At 38.2% G+C, this 17,766-nt stretch overlaps 1 protein-coding gene across 16 annotated transcripts in view; it reads right to left on the reverse strand.

Annotated features, from left to right (window-relative positions):
* The window catches only part of Oxr1 (oxidation resistance 1), a 414,716-nt gene that overhangs the window by 45,958 nt on the left and 350,992 nt on the right, over positions 1-17,766 (reverse strand). For all 16 annotated transcript variants that reach the window (XM_015997419.3, XM_006978718.4, XM_042264638.2 and 13 more), the window contains 3 exons: positions 12,591-12,673; positions 8,747-8,854; positions 7,696-7,809 (listed from right to left, as the gene is read on the reverse strand). In XM_015997419.3, the coding sequence (XP_015852905.1) occupies positions 7,696-7,809; positions 8,747-8,854; positions 12,591-12,673 (305 nt within the window). The remainder of the gene's footprint in view (positions 1-7,695; positions 7,810-8,746; positions 8,855-12,590; positions 12,674-17,766) is intronic.

A 17,766-nucleotide genomic window follows, 5' to 3' on the forward strand; every position in this document is an offset into this window, starting at 1 on the left:
CAACTTAACCTAAGTGTGCATTATTCAAACTACCATTATCTCTATGGACAGCTGTTCTAACTGAGTCCAGCTCTTGACGCAGTGGTTTTGAAGCTTACTAGAGGGCTTTCTGATATTTCTCTGTAATTGTATTAGCTACAAGGAGCAGAAAGGCCCTTGAATAGAAACATAGCTATCTAGCTAGCATCAGTATTACTCCAGACATTGACCTGGAAAAAGCCAAAGGCAATCTCTCTATTTCCCTTTGCCTAGGCCGTACTTCATTCTTATGGGGTGAAAACTTACAGACATATTCTCTACTAACATGTGGGTAAAAGACAGGAAGTCTGAGGAAGAAAAGCCATAAAGGTACAGAAATAAACAATGTTATATTTTTTTCACCCAATGTACGCATGATGTATAAATTTTAAAATATTCGAAAAACTCATTTACCCCTTTCTGTAAATTATGTTTACTCACCTATTAGTTCATTTTTATTCTACTTTTTAGAACCAAAAAGTAGATAATGCATAAAAACAAGATGAAGAATAAAATAAAAAAATTCATGTTTTTAGGTAAAGAAAAAAATACAGTTTAATTGTAAGGGATTCATGTCAGCTTTAGATCTGACTGAGCTTTTTATCACCAGTTCAAAAGAAAAATAGTATTTCTTAATAATTTTTTGAGATTATAATTATATCACTTTCCCTTTCCCTTTTCTCTCTCCAAATCCTCCTATGCTCTCTTTCTCTGTCAAACTCATGGCCTCTTTTTAATTGCTCTTATGTATACATGTATATATGTGTACACATATAAATTCCTAAACACACAACAACAACCTGCTCAATAACATTATAATGTTACTTGCATGTACGTTTTCAGGACTGACTATTTGGTACTAGATAACCAATTGGTGTGTTCTTCCCTAGGGGAGACTATTTCTCCCATGTTCAGCATTCCTTAGTTCTTTGTCTAGGGTTGAGACCTCACCTTTTAAACTGTAATTACAGAAAGAGGCTCTCATCCAAATTCCAGAAAAAAATTGTCACTCAGTAACTTATCTATTTGTGTGGTGTTACAAATATGGAAATTTCTTTTCTATACAGAATGGGTTCCTAAAATCTAAATACAAAGTCCTACTCTAAAATTTTAATTCATCAGATATTAACCATGAGGTTTTATTCAGAGAATATAAGACTAAGGCATGACTACAGCATAATCTCTTAAAAAACTATCTACTAGGGGATAGAGAAATGGCTCAGCAGGTAGGACCACTACAGAGGAGCCCATATTGCTGTTAACAACCATCTTGAACTCTAGTACCAGGGGATCTAATGTACATACATTCATGCAGAGAAGATACTAAAACATGTTAAAGAGAAAATAAAGAAATCTAAAAAAAAAAAAAATTTTTAAATACATTTTAAAAGCATGACTTCCTAATAAATTATTGATTTTAAAGTTGAAAAGCACCACATCCAACTTGTTATTTATTCATTTATGTTGCATAAGCATTTATTAAAATAATTGGCTTAGATTTAACATAAAGTGTATATATTCTGAGATTCAGATTTACACCGAAAAGCATTGAAGTTAGAATTCTAATTTATATTAGTAAATACTCCTTGGTCTATGGCCATGGCCCCCAGAATTCAACCAATCTCATCAGGTAATACAGATACATATATTTTCTGGGTAATATGTATCTTTAAAATAGGGATTAATCTTTTTCACACTGAGCATAAACATAGAGAATAAAACAAAAGGAGAGGCTCTTGATCTAACAATGACTGGAGAGCCAACTCTTTGAGGATATGGAATATCCAGCTTTTCAAATTGCTCTGATGGTCCCAAATTTTTAATACCATGACTGCCATTATCTGCAATTAATGTGCAAGTACATGACATCTAGACACCAACTCACAATGGCAGAGAGGGATATGATCCGTTTGAATTCACAAACATTGATGAGCACGTCCACATGTATGAAACAATCTTACTTCTGCATATATTCTATGTATAAGTAAAGAATATTTCCTAGATGTCTCTAAACACTCATACTGCCCCAAACAAAAACTATGCTAAAGTCCTTGTTTTCTTAAAAGTAAAGATGATTAAAGTATATGATAAAAATTAAAGTTAGGACAATAAACTAATTTTCTTGAAATTTTGTAATGTTACATGTATGTCTCCCTAATGATAGACTGAAGTTTCAACTCCCATTACCCCTAAATGGCGACCTGATATAGAAATAGGCCTTTGTAGGTTTAGTTTATCAAAGGGCATATGGAAGCAGGGGAGCCCATAAACTAGAGGACAGGGAGAGGACAGACATGTGCTAACAAAGGCAGAAGCTAGAGTGATATGGTTTAATTTTTTTCAAGACAGAGATTTCTAACCAAATACAGCGACATAAGCAAGAGAAGATTGGACTCATGTGTTTTTAGAGGAGGCAAATGTCCTATAAACCACTACAATTCCAGTCTCCAGAACTGGAGGACATTAAGTTTCTGTTGTTACAAACACCCAAATTGTGATCTTTTGTTAGAGAATATCAGGAAACTAATAGTGGCAATGGGTAAAGATTAAATAATTTAGAAAGAGCACATTAAAAAGCCCACAGGGGCTGGGGAGATGGCTTCAAGGTTAAGAGTCAGTGATGCTCTTCCAGAGGATCACAGGTCAGTTGCCAGCACCTATATGGGGGGTGGGGGTGGGCTCTCAACTGCATGAACCCGGAACCAGCTCCAGGAGATCTGAGGCCCTCTGCTGGCCTCCATGGCAACATGCATGCACATGCAGTCATACATAAACGCAAATAAACAAAACAATTCCCAATAGTTTAAACTGAAAAGGCAATACTTCCATTTGCCTCTTCATGGTTTTAACCACCCTTCAGAATCACCAGTCAGCAATACTGTCATCTTCATTTGGTTGGGCAAAGCCCTGTACTTCACTCCCACATGTTCTGACTTCTATGAACTTCCTAGTTCTGCAACCTGTGACACATATGTCAATCTGGAATCCCGTGTCACAGCTGCACAGTAGTGGTTCTTGTTAGTCCATGATGGACATGAAGGCAAAATGAGGAGTGAGGGAGTGGTCTGAGTAAGAGTGGCTCGCACAGGTCCATACATCTGAATGCTTGCTGGGTCACCAGGGCATCTGCATGCTGGGTTACCAGGGCATCTGCTTGCTGGGTCACCAGGGCATCTGAATGCTTGCTGGGTTACCAGGGCATCTGCATGCTGGGTTACCAGGGCATCTGCATGCTGGGTTACCAGGGCATCTGCATGCTGGGTTACCAGGGCATCTGCATGCTGGGTTACCAGGGCATCTGCATGCTTGCTGGGTTACCAGGACATCTGAATGCTTGCTGGGTTACCAGGGCATCTGCATGCTTGCTGGGTTACCAGGGCATCTGCATGCTGGGTTACCAGGGCATCTGAATGCTGGGTTACCAGGGCATCTGCATGCTGGGTCACCAGGGCATCTGAATGCTGGGTTACCAGGGAGTAGTGCTATTTGAAAGGATTAAAAGGATTAGCAGGTAAGGCCTTGTTGGAGGAAATGTGTCCCTGCAAGTGGCCTTTGAGGGCTCAGAAGCCCTTGCCAAGTCTAGTGTCTTTCTCTCTGCCTGCAGATCAGGATGTAGCTGTCAATTACTTTTCCAACACCACATCTGCCTGCATGCTGCCATGCTTCCCCCCTTGATGATAATGGACCAAGCGTCTGAAACTGTAAGCCAGCCCCCAGTTAAGTGCTTTCTTTTATGTGAGTTGCAGCAGTCATGGTGTCTCTTCATAGCAACAGAACACTGACTAAGGCAGGTGGTTAAGAATCTACCACAGATCTAGACCTAGAGAGTCAGGGTTTAATCCCCAGCTCTATCACCTAGTAACTGTGACATTACATTAATTACTCAGTCTCTGCTCCGTGCCTTAATTGCATTTTTAAGGAGATGTTATAAGCACTGCAACTTAAATAAGGCTCTGAGGTTTTGGATAAAAGTGAGGGCAAGTAGTTTTAAGTATAAGACAATAGTAACAATAGCAGTACAACCATTTACATGTAGGAAGAACACTGAATATGCTTGAACTCTGCTACCACCTCTGCTTATTCCTCGTTCAGATTGTCAGGTCTTCTCTGGGATCTTAACCCTGTTAAAGCTATTTTTCTGTAGTACGCTGAGCTTCTAATTCCACTGCTATTCAAATGTTCTACTCCTACTATCTTTTATATTGACTATACTAGGAAGTGTTTTGTGTTAAGTAAACAGTAACTAGCTGCATATTCAATCTTTAGTTGAATGTACTTCAAAATTACTCCACTTCCCCCCATTATTATTTAAACATTTTCTCTTTGGATTTCACCATATTATAATTTTAACCTTCAATATCCTTTATCATATTGAACTGACTTAAATTATAAAAGAGAAACCAAAGGAGTACAAAACAAAACCAGGTTCTGTATTTCTTGAAGAATGTGAAATGCAGTACTCTGTCCTGGTTAGTTTTTATTGTTAACCTGACACAACGTAGCAGCAAATGGAAAGCAGGACCGTCAAGTAAAGAATTATCTCTATCAGAATGGCCTGTAGCCATGTCAGTGAGAGATTGTCTAGACTGCTGACTGATGTGCAGGAACCCAGCCCACAGCTGGAGGCACTATCCCTACACAGGGGGTCTGAGCTGGGGAAGAGAGCTAGCTTAGTACAAGCCAGAGAGCAAGCCAGTAAGCTGCATTCCTCCAAGGATCTCCCTTCAGTTTCCTGCCTTGAGTTCCTACCCTGAGTTCCCTCCATGATAGATTATTGCCAAATAAACTCTTTCCTCCTCTAACTTGCTTTTGGTCAGAGTGTTTTATCATAGCAACAGACAAACTCCAAAGATGGATGGTAGAAAACAGCAGCTGTTTCCATACCCACTAACAATAGCTAACTATTACTTCTCTCTTTGGGTAAAATTATTTACTGAATTGAGAGATCAATTTCCAGAATAAAGCAATTATTAACATTAACGTAGAACAAAGGTTCTGGACCCAAACTGAGTAATCTCAGATGCAGATTAGTTAATATTTCCTCTATAATGCCTTCTTCTGTACAACAGATCTAATAGTGCATTGGTTATGTAGACACTAACCAAACACAGTGACTGAGTAATAGTACACAAAATAATAGTAACAAATAAGAAACTAGTAACTCTAATACTACTGACTAATGGAATTGTTTACAGAGGCCAGAAGGGCATACACCAGTCTAAGGTGAACAACAAGACTTTTATGAGCCTATCCTGAACACGACAAGGAGAAATAGACACCTAGTCTAGACAAAGGAAAGGGTATTCTGGTGAGATGATAATGTGTATGTTAAAAAGCCATAAACAAGACATTTTAGGCTCATATATAATGTGCTACACAAAACTAAACATTCAAGAAGCCAATCAATTTTATTGGAAATACTGACTAACAATTTCTGCAATAAACATGTATTAGCAATACTAACAGACATTATTTAATGTGATGCTAGTATGCATCATACCTAACCAAAGGTAATATTCAAACATAATATTCTTTCTCCTAGGAATACATATATATATATAGAATATAACAGTATAAGAGGCAAATAATAGTTGTAATGCAGAAATTATCACCTGAAATATACAAAAAGTTTCATAGGAAAATTATCTTAGTTCAGTAATAAATTCAATTTTATGCAAAAAGCACAACTATAATTTATAGAAATCACTGTTTAAAATAATGTTCTAACTATGGTATGCAGTCTCTGGGGAAGAAGGCGATGCCTGCCCTTGAGTGGAGAATGCCTCATGAGCTCTTCTATTTCTTGACTAGTCAGAGGAAAGGATAGTTTCTGGAGCACATCGGAGAGCAGCTGAGTCACTAGGGTTAAGGGGTCACTCACAAGGCTTTGTTATTCTCTCCTTTTCAGCTACAAGGCAAAGGAAGATGATCATTCCCACTCGGGAGGGGATCTGCTCAGATAGCCACTCCCATTCGGGACGGGATCTGCTTTTTTTTTTCTTTCTTTTTTGATTTGATCTCCTTTTTTATTTCAAGATTTCCAAATCAAGCCAGGCGGTAGAAAGATGTGGCCTGAAGGGAATCCCACAGGTTTCTAGTCAGGAAAGTTCCTGCAATTTATTCTATATAATTCTACTTTAGGGCTAGAAGCTCAATCTAAATCAGCCTCTGACTACATTTTTCTTTTGTTATTTCTCCTTGTCTATCAAACTCGGCACATACCCTGACAAGTGGCAGAAACAAGTTCAAAGCTGTTGTGTTATTGTCTGCAATATCCATCATTAAACTCTGACTTCCACTCTTATCAATGAGAATAAATATAATGCAGATTGAGCACTCTAAATCTCAAACTCTGAAATGCTTGAAACCCCAAACTTTCTCAACAGTGCCATGAAAGGTCAAGCAGCAAAGTCCTGACCTTGGGTGGCAGCACACAGAAATCAGTGTGCAAGCTTATCCCCAGTGTACATTTCCAGGGTGTAGGAACAGAACTTTGTATTTAGAATTTTGTATTGCTTCTTGTCCCAAGGTTTCCATCTCCCTCCCTTTATCCATTCCTCTCTTCCTTCCCCCATCTTGTCACACAAACACATACATATACACCAACACCAACACCAACACCAACAGTAACACACACACACACACACACACACACACACACACACACACACACACACACTCCGGGATGGGGGGAACTAGAATACTAAGAAACTAAAAGTGGAAAACTAGAGCTTAAGTAATTGTGAGGCAAATTAATACACAATTTGTGTTTGGTTATTAGTTTGACATTTGAAACAAATTCTGAGTGTAAACTGGGGCAGAAAATAAAAAGATGTCTTCTAAGGCCAACACCAACCAGCTTCCCAAAGACTCTAAGTCACCCAAAGATTCTTTTTTTTTTTTTTTTTTTTTTTGGTTTTTCGAGACAGGGTTTCTCTGTGTAGTGTAGTTTTGGTGCCTGTCCTGGCTCTTGCTCTCAGACCAGGCTGAACTCGAACTCAGAGATCCGCCTGACTCTGCCTCCCAAGTGCTGAGATTAAAGGCATGTGCCATTGCCGCCCAGCAAAAAAAGATTCTTTAATAAGTAACCAAAAGGCAAAACAAAAACAGAAAATTATGATCACTATTAGTTAATATAGGAAAAATTCTTATTGGAGAGACTTTAATAAAACTTGATTTCTTAAAACTCATTTGCAAATCTAGCTTACCTAGAACATTTTCTCCTTACACATGCTGAATAAATTAACTGACTCTATTAATCCTGAAAGGAATAGGGAGGATGATAAATTCTTATTCCTCAGAGTCAGTGCATTGAAAATGAATCCAATTTGAAGAATTCCAAGTACTAGTATGCATGTATCATATACGTGTGCATGTGTGTACACACACAAATACAGATTCCAGAAAATAAATATGCAAAGTGGACATGATCTTATCTCATTTTTGTTAGGTGTAAGTCCCTGAAAAATTAAATTTCTTATGGTATTTATGAGATAGAAATGATGACTGTCTTGGACCATTACCACCAAGGGTAGCAATTGAAGATCAGCACATTAACAAAATAAAAGGATCTATAATCACTTTCAGCACAGTCAAGTAGGATAAAAACCACGCAGGATGAGTAACGTGTACACTACGTAAATTCTACATACAAATGGTTGAAAGCAGGATACTCACAGTGACTTTATCAAATTCAGCCTCGGACGATGTTGGCGACAGAGGACTTACTGGGCTTAGAGATGGAGAGCTCTCAACACTGGAGACGCACTCGGGATCAGGAACGTATAAAACCTGTAAGAAAACGTCCATATACAGACTCAGAAAACAAATACTAGTGGCCAAATAATGCTCTATAAGTGAGTATTATTTGATAGTGACCTTTGGCAATAAAAAAAAATTCATGTTATAAGAGTAGAACAATATATCATATGTTGTACTAAGTATGAAAAACTAAAAATAAATACTTTAAAATTAATTTAAGAAATTAATTTAGAAATGGTTATTAAAACAAGCCTTTGACATAGCATAGAAACAAACTATTAGTGCATGTGGTCATCTTAAAGGCAACTTGAATTACTAGAGGAATTAACTGTACATATTTCCTTGACCCAACAATTTTATATGTAGGAAAGTATGCTGTGGAATATGTATAAAATAGACAAGTGTCCACTCCAGCAGTGCTAACACTAGCAAGAGAGCAGCAATACACTAAACCTGACTGTGTGACTGGTTCCACAGTGATGTATCAACACAGTCATCATCACAGATGAGGAAAGTTGTTAGAGTGCTGTATTTACATAGAACATTTTCTAAGGGTCACAAACTTAACAATAGAAACAAAACCCCCTAGTACAGGCTAGACTATTTCTGAAAGATTTGTTTCTTGTTTTGTTAACTTTGCTTGTTTCTAATTTGTTAACTTGTTTCCAGAAAGCAAGTTAGAAATTGAAGGATAGCTTACCTTTAAAAATATTGGAATGCTGTCAATTCACTTGAGATTTTTAAGTGTTTTTTAAAAGTTCTTAATTATATTTGAAACATAACTTACAATTATTTTCAGTTGTTTTAAGAAGGGAATTAATAGATGTGATTTGTACTTTTGTCTGGCCAATAGGATTTGTTCCAGAACACAAAAAATTCTCATATTTTCTACACTGTTAACTATGTAAAAATAAATATGTTTTCCCCAGTGTTTTTAAACATCAATACATTTAAATAAAACCAATACCTGCCCAGTCACGACTGCTCTGGAGAATAACTTATTTAACTGAACAAGCTCGTTGGGTGTGGTATCAAATTTCAGGGCTATGCTATTCAAAGAATCCCTTGATTCAACCTGTTTAAAAGGAGAAATAGATTACTTTCACCTGTTAAAACAGAATAAATTATAAGATTGAGTGATTATGTAATGTTAATAGATCTTGGAAACAATCTTATGTTTGATTCATAAACCATAATTTCTGAGAAAATGCTCTAGAAATATCACATTCTACAATGATCCCAACCCACTAAGACAGAGAGCATGGTAAAACGTGTGCTTTACTACAGTCCACGCTGGCCAACAACTCGAGCAGTTTCCAAACACACACTAAAATCTTTAAAGCATGTTCACTTTACGAAGCATTAAAATACCTGAGACAGAACCACCTCAGTGGTTAAGAGCTTGTACTGCTCAACACGGGGCCAGATTGGATTCCCAGCCCAAGTCAGACTGCTCACAGAGGTCTGTAACTCCAGCTCAGGGGTCTGAGTTAACTTACCTCATTGCACATACCCCATCAGACACATGTTAGAAACAGAAAGAAAATTCAGTATCACAAAAGGATCGAGGAGAGGAGCTGCAATTTCCAAAACAGGAAGTGACAGCAGAAAATGCAAGCATCTGGGAAGGTAGGAACAGGAAAAAAAAATCTGTGCCAATGGTCAGGAAACCAGAAAGGTCATGTTAGAGCAGCGAAAGGGATCCTAAGGAGAGGGGGAAAGAGGGTAAATAGAATGCACGGGGGTACTATTTGGAGGAAGGAAGGAACTAGCCAGAAGAGGATAGGGGTGCCTGGGGAAAGGAAACCAATTAGAACAAAGAATATAATGACATACATGCACAACAATTCCATAACGAAGCTGATTATTTCGCAGGTCACTTGAAACTTTAATAGAAATAAATAAAGGACAGAAAAATGTAAAAGTCGGAAGGATGAAATAATAAGCAGCAGCAAAAAGAAAAAGCCAATGGATTTAATAACTGGAAAGTATTTCAGTAGAAAGGTATAGTAAATTATGAAAAAATGATAATGTATAACATTCTGAATGTGCATATAGAGTCTGTACACACATGTGTATGTCTGTCTGTACATACGTGTACATGAATGTGTAGAGGACATAGATCAATGACCAGTGTCTTCTTTGAATGTTTTACATCTTATATTTTAAGACAGTCTCTTGTTGATGTTCAAGCTGACTAATCTACTCTGGCTGAAGGCCGAGTTCCCGGGGTCTGCCTGTTTCCATCTTCCCTCTGCTGAGTTACAGGCACACACTGTGGCCTGCCTTTCTACATGGGTCCTAGGGATCTGAAATAAGATCCCCACATTCGCAAGGCTGGTGCTTTTCCAACGGAGTTAACCGTTCCCGGACAGTCTGCATGTATACCATTCTTATGGCCCACTTTAATTTCCACTAAAAATGACTTTACAATTAAAACTGTGTGTGCGTGTGCGTGTGCGTGTGCGTGTGTGTGTGTGTGTGTGTGTGTGTGTGTGACTTGATTTTAACTTTTAGGCTACCTAAAATGTAATAATTAACTTTATGATACATAAGGTAGTATTGTAAATATATTTAAGCTAGATAGCATATATTTTTTAAACTGCTTTGCAAAATTCCTGGAACTCTTGGGTTCAGACAATCCTGCTTTGCCAAAGCCTCCAGAGAGCTGGGACTACAGTTACAGACAGTTATACCAAGTTTGGAGCATAAGTATTTTAAAGGAAAAGAAACTTGAAGAGTACATTGTGGTACAGAAGTTTTATCATAAGAGAAATACATAGAAATAAATACAGCAGTCAATACAAAGTCATGTTATATGAAGATTTGTTAGACTTTATGTAAGTATTTTAAAGATTATAAAAAATACTATAAAATAACAATATCTAGCTTTGACTTTCACATTTCTTGCATTTTATAATTTGACATGTATAATAAAAAAAATAAATAAATAAGACCTGTTAAGATGTTTTATGATTGCTGGTCAATATATGAGCTTTTAAAGAGTCAGTCATAAGGAAAGGACATTTTTTTTCAGGTTTTCATGGCCTGCCCTCACTCCACAATAAATGGTTCTTACTTTAATTTTGCTTCAAATGTTTTATTACATTTCAAGGATGACAAATTTCTAAATTCAAAACCAACAAAATCTTATAGTTCATGAACATCAAAAACTGTATCATGTACATTTTTATAGCACAATGATAGACGTCAGGTCTCAAATCTTATGCCTTTGTAAACATTTAAGAATATTCTAAGTTTTGTTACTTAGCCTTTTACTATTTGAACTCATTTTCTCATCTCAACCATACAGGCACAAACACATGTAAGTTAGGGTTGTAGTGGGCTTTAAAATCCATTTTTTTTTGACAGAAGTTAAACCTACCTAAATATGTAGTTTCTAGCCTTTTGAAAATAATATGACTGTGGCGATATTGTGTGTCCCCCCAATATATTGTGCACCCTAATAAACTTACCGGGGGTCAGAGAACAGAACAGCCATTAGACAGACATAGAGGCCAGAAAATGGTGGCACACACACCTTTAATCCTATCACTTGGGAGGCAGAGATCCATCCGGATCCCTGTGAGTTTAAGGTCACCCTGAAAACCACCAGGCATGGTGACATAATCTCAGGAAGAGATGGCAGGAAACAGAAAAATATATAAGGCGTGAAAACCAGGAACTAAATTTGTTAAGCTTTTAGGCTTTTAGCAGCATTTCAGCTGAGATCCATATGGATGAGGACACAGAGGCTTCCAGTCTGAGGAAACAAGATCAGCTGAGGAATTAGCGAGGTGAGGTTAGCTGTGGCTTGTTCTGTTTCTCTGATCATTCAGAATTTACCCCAATAGCTGGCACTGAGTGTTTTTTTATTAATAAGACCTTTTAAGATTTGTGCTACATATGACAAAAGTCAATATACAGTATATAAAAAGTATATATACAGTATATATAAGTATATGTAAGTACAGTATATATAAAAAAGTATAACTCAATTTTGATACTGTTCAAGAATTCATGGTAAGTAGTTCAGACTCATCCTGGAAGGTCTGAACACTGAAGAAATGTTAACTATGTTGAAGGTTGCTACTATCCTGGAAGGTCTGAACACTGAAGAAATGTTAACTATGTTGAAGGTTGCTACTTTCTCCTGAATTGTTATGTTAAAAAATACCAAGTAACAAAGTTAATATGAATTCATATATTTGTTTTACAACATGGTCAGTACCATCTAAATCAAACTTGTTTACATCCAACCAAGTAAGCAAAACATGGCATTCCAAAATTAATTTGTCACTTCAACTGTCGCCAGTAACTAGAAATGAGAAAAAAACAGCATAGAGATCTTAGGGTCGTTTCAAGAACCACCACCAAAAAACAAAACAAAACAAAACAAAACCCCATTTTCACAGCTGGGGAAACTTAGCACTCAACTTAGCTCGTGAGGGTCCCATCTGTCATTAGCACTAACATTAGCACCACAGAAAACCCAATCAAGAGCACATTGCTAAAAAGGCAAATATTTTCCTAAAAGCCTAATCTATTAAAATTATTGCAACATAGGAACTCTCACTCTAAATTACCATCAATATTAAATTTAATTTGCCAGAATAACTGTCTTTATACAACAAAGTAAGGAAAACAAGTCATAAAATACAATTAAGAATCAAAGGATTATTATTAAGGAAAGCTACACAAAAGAAGTCAGATTTTTAAAATGAGGCAATTAATACTTGGCTCATGTGCAAACAGAAAATGCCTTTAGTAAGACTGTGACAAAGATAATTGCTTTTGCCAAAGTCACTTACAGTATACTCAATAGTTCCTTTAGGCTTCTGAAAAGACATCCTTCGCCCATCTTTCTTGTCTAGGGTCTTCTTTTGGCCAGTGTCTAAGAAAACCAAAGCAAAACACTTATTAAATTCATCTTCCTTTCAGAGTAATGCCAACAACTGCTGGAAGGAGCTTACTTCCAGACATACAATTCACTAATTTAGAGAGACATTATTATTATTGTTATTACCATTATTAACTAATATCTAGAAAAGATATTATTAATATGCACAGGAAAAATTCCCTATAGGTCATAAAGACAGTCATCTCTATGGTACAATATGAAACTGCATAATTTTAAATCAAATGTTAATTATTTTTCATTTGTTTATCAAGAGATTTCATGTGGCTTTTTTATCATCAGCAACAGGGAGTTACTGGCCTCAGTCTGAAATCTGGGCCTGTGAGTCTCCTCCTCTATTCTCCCTGTAACAATGACTCCATGAACTGAAGTGATAAATAGCACCTTATCTAAACATCTCAAATGATCAACAAGAAAACCCCTAAAATACTAGTGCAAATTTTCAGAGTTAAATAAGATAGTAAATGCAGCCAGGTACTAACTATACTGATCCAAATTAAAACCACTCTCCACAAAAGATTAGTTCTGAAACTAAACTAATCTGGAAAATGCAGGTTTCGTGGTTCTCCCACTGTCCAAGCTTACTTGGCCCTGACGACACTAGACTGTATTTCCTTTTAACAGTACATCAGCTGTCAGATGGACCGTTTAAATGATGATAAGCAGTAATGTCTGAAGTCCCCAAAAGCCAACGCAGAAAAGTTAAAGCTGTCCCAAAATTTCCTGAGAAGCAAGGCCAACCACTGCTATTAATTACAAAACTTTACATCTCCACTTCATCTGCTACAGTTTTAAAATTGCCATCTGTGTTTTTAATCTCTCCCACTAAACTATAACCTCCACTATGTGGATTTGCTTCATTCTCCAAATTCTCTTCAGTGCCTAACAAAGGGTCTGGATGGACTAACACTATTCTGACCCAACCATTTAAACTAGTCCTACTGCAGTCCTTGTGGCTGTCTAAATGTTCCACACAACAGATTCGCTATGGGCCAATGAGACAGCTCAGCAGGTATAATCACTTGTCTCCAAACCTGGTGACCCATCTCTGCGCCACTGGACACAGAGGCACACCCCCCACAGACCCTAAACAAACAAATAAATGTTAAACGGTTAGATAAGGAGTTACAGTGTACACATCACAAAGGAACAAGGGCAGATGTGTGTGCACACAGAAACAGATACATCTTTACTTCTGTATCTCCAACATCTGAAGAACTACAGTGGGAGAATATTAAAACTCAAGGGTACGCAATGGGCAAAAGGCAAGGTCGGACAACTCACAAGGCAAACCCGGCCTTACACATATCAAAGATGTTGAGGTTCGCAGACAACTAGTGAAGTGCAAATGTGAGTCACAGTGAGATACCATTTCTCACATACCAGACTGGGTAAAAACTCAAACGCTTAACTGCATACTGTCTGTAGGAAAACAGGCACACGCCCACATTTCTGGTGGAGGGCAAAATGCTAAAATTCTTTAAATGAACGTTAATTTTGCCCATCAAAATATTATTTTAAACCTCCCATGTATATCTGACATACATTATCGATTGCTTGTCTGGACGAGAAAATAACTTACTTCTGCTGCTTCATAAGTAGTCAATAGAGGGAGCCAAAAATACAATGCAAAATCAGCCTATAGATCATTATCTCATATCCCTCCCTGTGGTGAAATATAAAATAAATTTGATCATTCTTTTGATGTCAGACACGGCCATGACTTCCTTTGTCCAAAGGAACAAGGATAGAAATATGTCTTCCCAGTAGATTGTTAGAGCTGCCTTTCGTTTTCACTTTTATTTATTCTATGTGTTTTTTACATCATGTTTCTTGATTCTATTCATTTCCCTGTCCCTTTGTATCCACCTCCACCCCTGCACCCCCTCCCAAATAAAACAAAATTTAAGAGAAAAAAGGAAAAAAATTAAAAATGGAAAAAAAAAACCGTTAAAAATCTCATCATGGGAGCTGCAATGTGACACAGTGAGTCACACCCGTAACCCACTTTGTCCATATATGTTTACTTGCAAGTGTTCACTGCAAAGAGTCACTGGTCCGGCTCGAGGCCTCTGGTTTCTACTATATTGCGGATGCTGGGCCCTCACTAGGGCTCTTCCTAGATATCCTGTTGTTACCCTGTGTTGTGGAGATCCTGCAGCCTTGGGTCTGAGGCTTAGGTCACATGCTCCAGCAGCTCATAGGTGGGGTGGATGTTGGGGCAGGCCAAATCGTAACCCTGGATCTGGGCCTGGGCAGCTGTAGGGTTGGTCTGCTGGCCAGTTCTCCCCTGTCCTCACCACCAGGGTGGGCTCTCCAGCATTGCCCTGGGCTAATTCACCTCTTGCAGTAATGATGGAGGGTTGCGGCCAGTTCTTCTGCCTTCCAGCCCTCAGGGTCTCTCCCACACCTGCACCATTAGGACCAGCTCTACTGTGCTCTCCAGAGGAGCTACAGGGACCACTCTCCCGAGTACTGCAGCTGGTGAGGGGTAGGGTCAGCCCTCCTGCTCTTATGACCCCAAGGCCAGCTCCTCCACCTGTCTCAGGCATTGATGGGTGGGAGGCGCGGGGAGGGCTTCTCTCTTCTGCCCATACCACATGTCAGATGAGTAACGGGGACATAGTGCTGACCATTTTTCTTTTCTTTTCTTTTCTTTTCCTTTTCTTTTCTCTTTTCTTTTGGTTTTTCAAGACAAGGTTTCCAGCCCTATCTGTCCTGGATCTCGCTTTGTAGACCAGGCTGGCCTCGAACTCAGGAGATCCACCTGCCTCTGCCTCCCGAGTGCTAGGATTAAAGGCGTGCGCGGCCACCACACCTATAGCTTTCTTTTCCTGTATCCCCCAGTCAGAGATGGCTCTCACATAGGATGCTCCTCCATCAACAGAAATCCCAGAGAAAAGATGCAAGTCCTAAAAAGTTACTACACACACACACACACACACACACACACACACACACACACACACACACACACCATATGTATGCTCACGAACCTACTCCTGTTTTTGTTCCAGATTAAATCACTGTGCATGAAATATCAAAGAGTTATTCAATAATTCATGCATGAAAAGCAAATCAAGTAGAGGAAAAAGTGAACAATCTGGACTGCAGGCATATGAAACTGTCATTCGATGCCACAGACTTAAATCATAGCAGTCTTATCAAAATGAGAACCCCAGAAATAAAGAACATACAAGAAAAGGTCTATCAATCCAAGATAAATTATAAAAATGTTGCTAGTAAAAGTAATTGTGAACATTATAAACATACACATTGTAAAAATAACAATGAGTAAATACCAGATTATAAAAAGGAAAAAAATAGTAGATAAAACAGCTCATCATAAAAATCCACTAAGAATTAATAGGATTCTAACAATTCCAACTTGCTAATGCTTTGAAATCAGACAGACTTTTTTTTTTTTTTTTTTTTTTTTTTTTTTTTGGTTTTTTGAGACAGGGTTTCTCTGTGTAGCTTTGCGCCTTTCCTGGAACTCGCACTGTAGCCCAGGCTGGCCTCGAACTCACAGAGATCCACCTGGCTCTGCCTCCCGAGTGCTGGGATTAAAGGCGTGCGCCACCACCGCCCGGCCAGACAGACCTTTTAAGTATCATCTTTCATTAAGCTCTCTCCTGTTCTAACTAGCCACGCAGAAGAGATTCCAGCAACAATGCTTATTCCAATAATAATGTCTCTGAAAGTTCAGGTTAGATTGATTTCCAAAGTGCAACCTTCAGAATATTACAGATTCTCTCCAGATGGACCAGTTCTACCCAAAAAAAGTCTTCCATGTGCACTTCTAAAATCCAGTTTCAGAACTCTGCTAAGTCAGTTTAACAGCTTAACAGGCCCCTCCAGGCCACGCCTCTCGCATGTCCTGCATGTCTAACCAATCACCTTCCATACCTGCTCAGGGTCTTCAACCTCCAGAGCTGTCCATAGTCAGCAGGGTCTGACAAGTCCTCCTTAGTTCTTTACATCCTACCCTGTTAATGAACTCCCAGTGACCCTTGCTATATTCAAAAAGTGCTAGAAGCTCTTACCCACTCAAAATCCACTGCTGTGGCTCTCTAAATTATGCAATGATCCTACGTAAAGTTTCTAGCTGCTCTTCAACAAATATCCTTGATTTCCTCTTTGACATTAGCTGTCATATTTACGGAGTCCAGCATTTGACACTATGTAGGTATATGTCTCAGTTATCACTTCCAATAATAAACTGAAAATACTAAATAAAAAATACTAATGTAGATACAGAATCCAGAGGCAAAATTCCTCAATGTGATTTTTAAAGAAATCAAACTCACCACATTTAAAATACAAATTAGCCACATTTACTTAATAGCTATCATACTGGAACATCACAAATACCACAAAACATTTCCATCATTACAAAAGAGGTTTCACTATATAATCTAAAATCTATAACTTAAAATCTAAACACCCCAACCCCGCCTTCCACTCAGAGATCCTGAGATAAGTGCATACCTGGATTGTTTCATCCCTTACAGAACTGTTACACCATCACCACTGACTACATTAAACTGTTTGTAAACAGACCTTTGGAAGGGCTGGGGGTGGGGTATTTAGTAAACATGCTTCTTGAGCAAGTATGAGAAACTGAGTTTTTATCTCCAAAAGCCACGTAAAGGCTTGGTGGGTATGGCAGCCCACTTGGAATCCCATATTCTGGGAAGTGGAGACAGGAGATCCTCGGGGCAAGATGGCTGGGCAGACTAGCAGAAATGCAAGTTTAGGGAGGCTCTGCCTCATTAAATAAAGTGGAGAGGCAGTGAAGGAGACACCCAACATCAACCGTGGGCCTCTACTGAGCTCACACAAGCAAACATGAATGCAAACACACACACACATGACATATAAATAAATATGCAATAAAACAAAACAAAACAAAATAAAATACAGCTTTCGAAATCGAAGTCTTTAAGATAATGTGGGTTATTTTTCGGTGGTTGTTTTATTTATTTTTGCTATCTTACAGATTCTATTTATGCATAAAATAAGGAATGACTGTTTATCCTGAATGCCCAATCAATTGGTTGAGCTTT

This window comes from Peromyscus maniculatus, chromosome 20, assembly GCF_049852395.1.
Source record: "Peromyscus maniculatus bairdii isolate BWxNUB_F1_BW_parent chromosome 20, HU_Pman_BW_mat_3.1, whole genome shotgun sequence".
Lineage (NCBI taxonomy): Eukaryota > Metazoa > Chordata > Mammalia > Rodentia > Cricetidae > Peromyscus > Peromyscus maniculatus.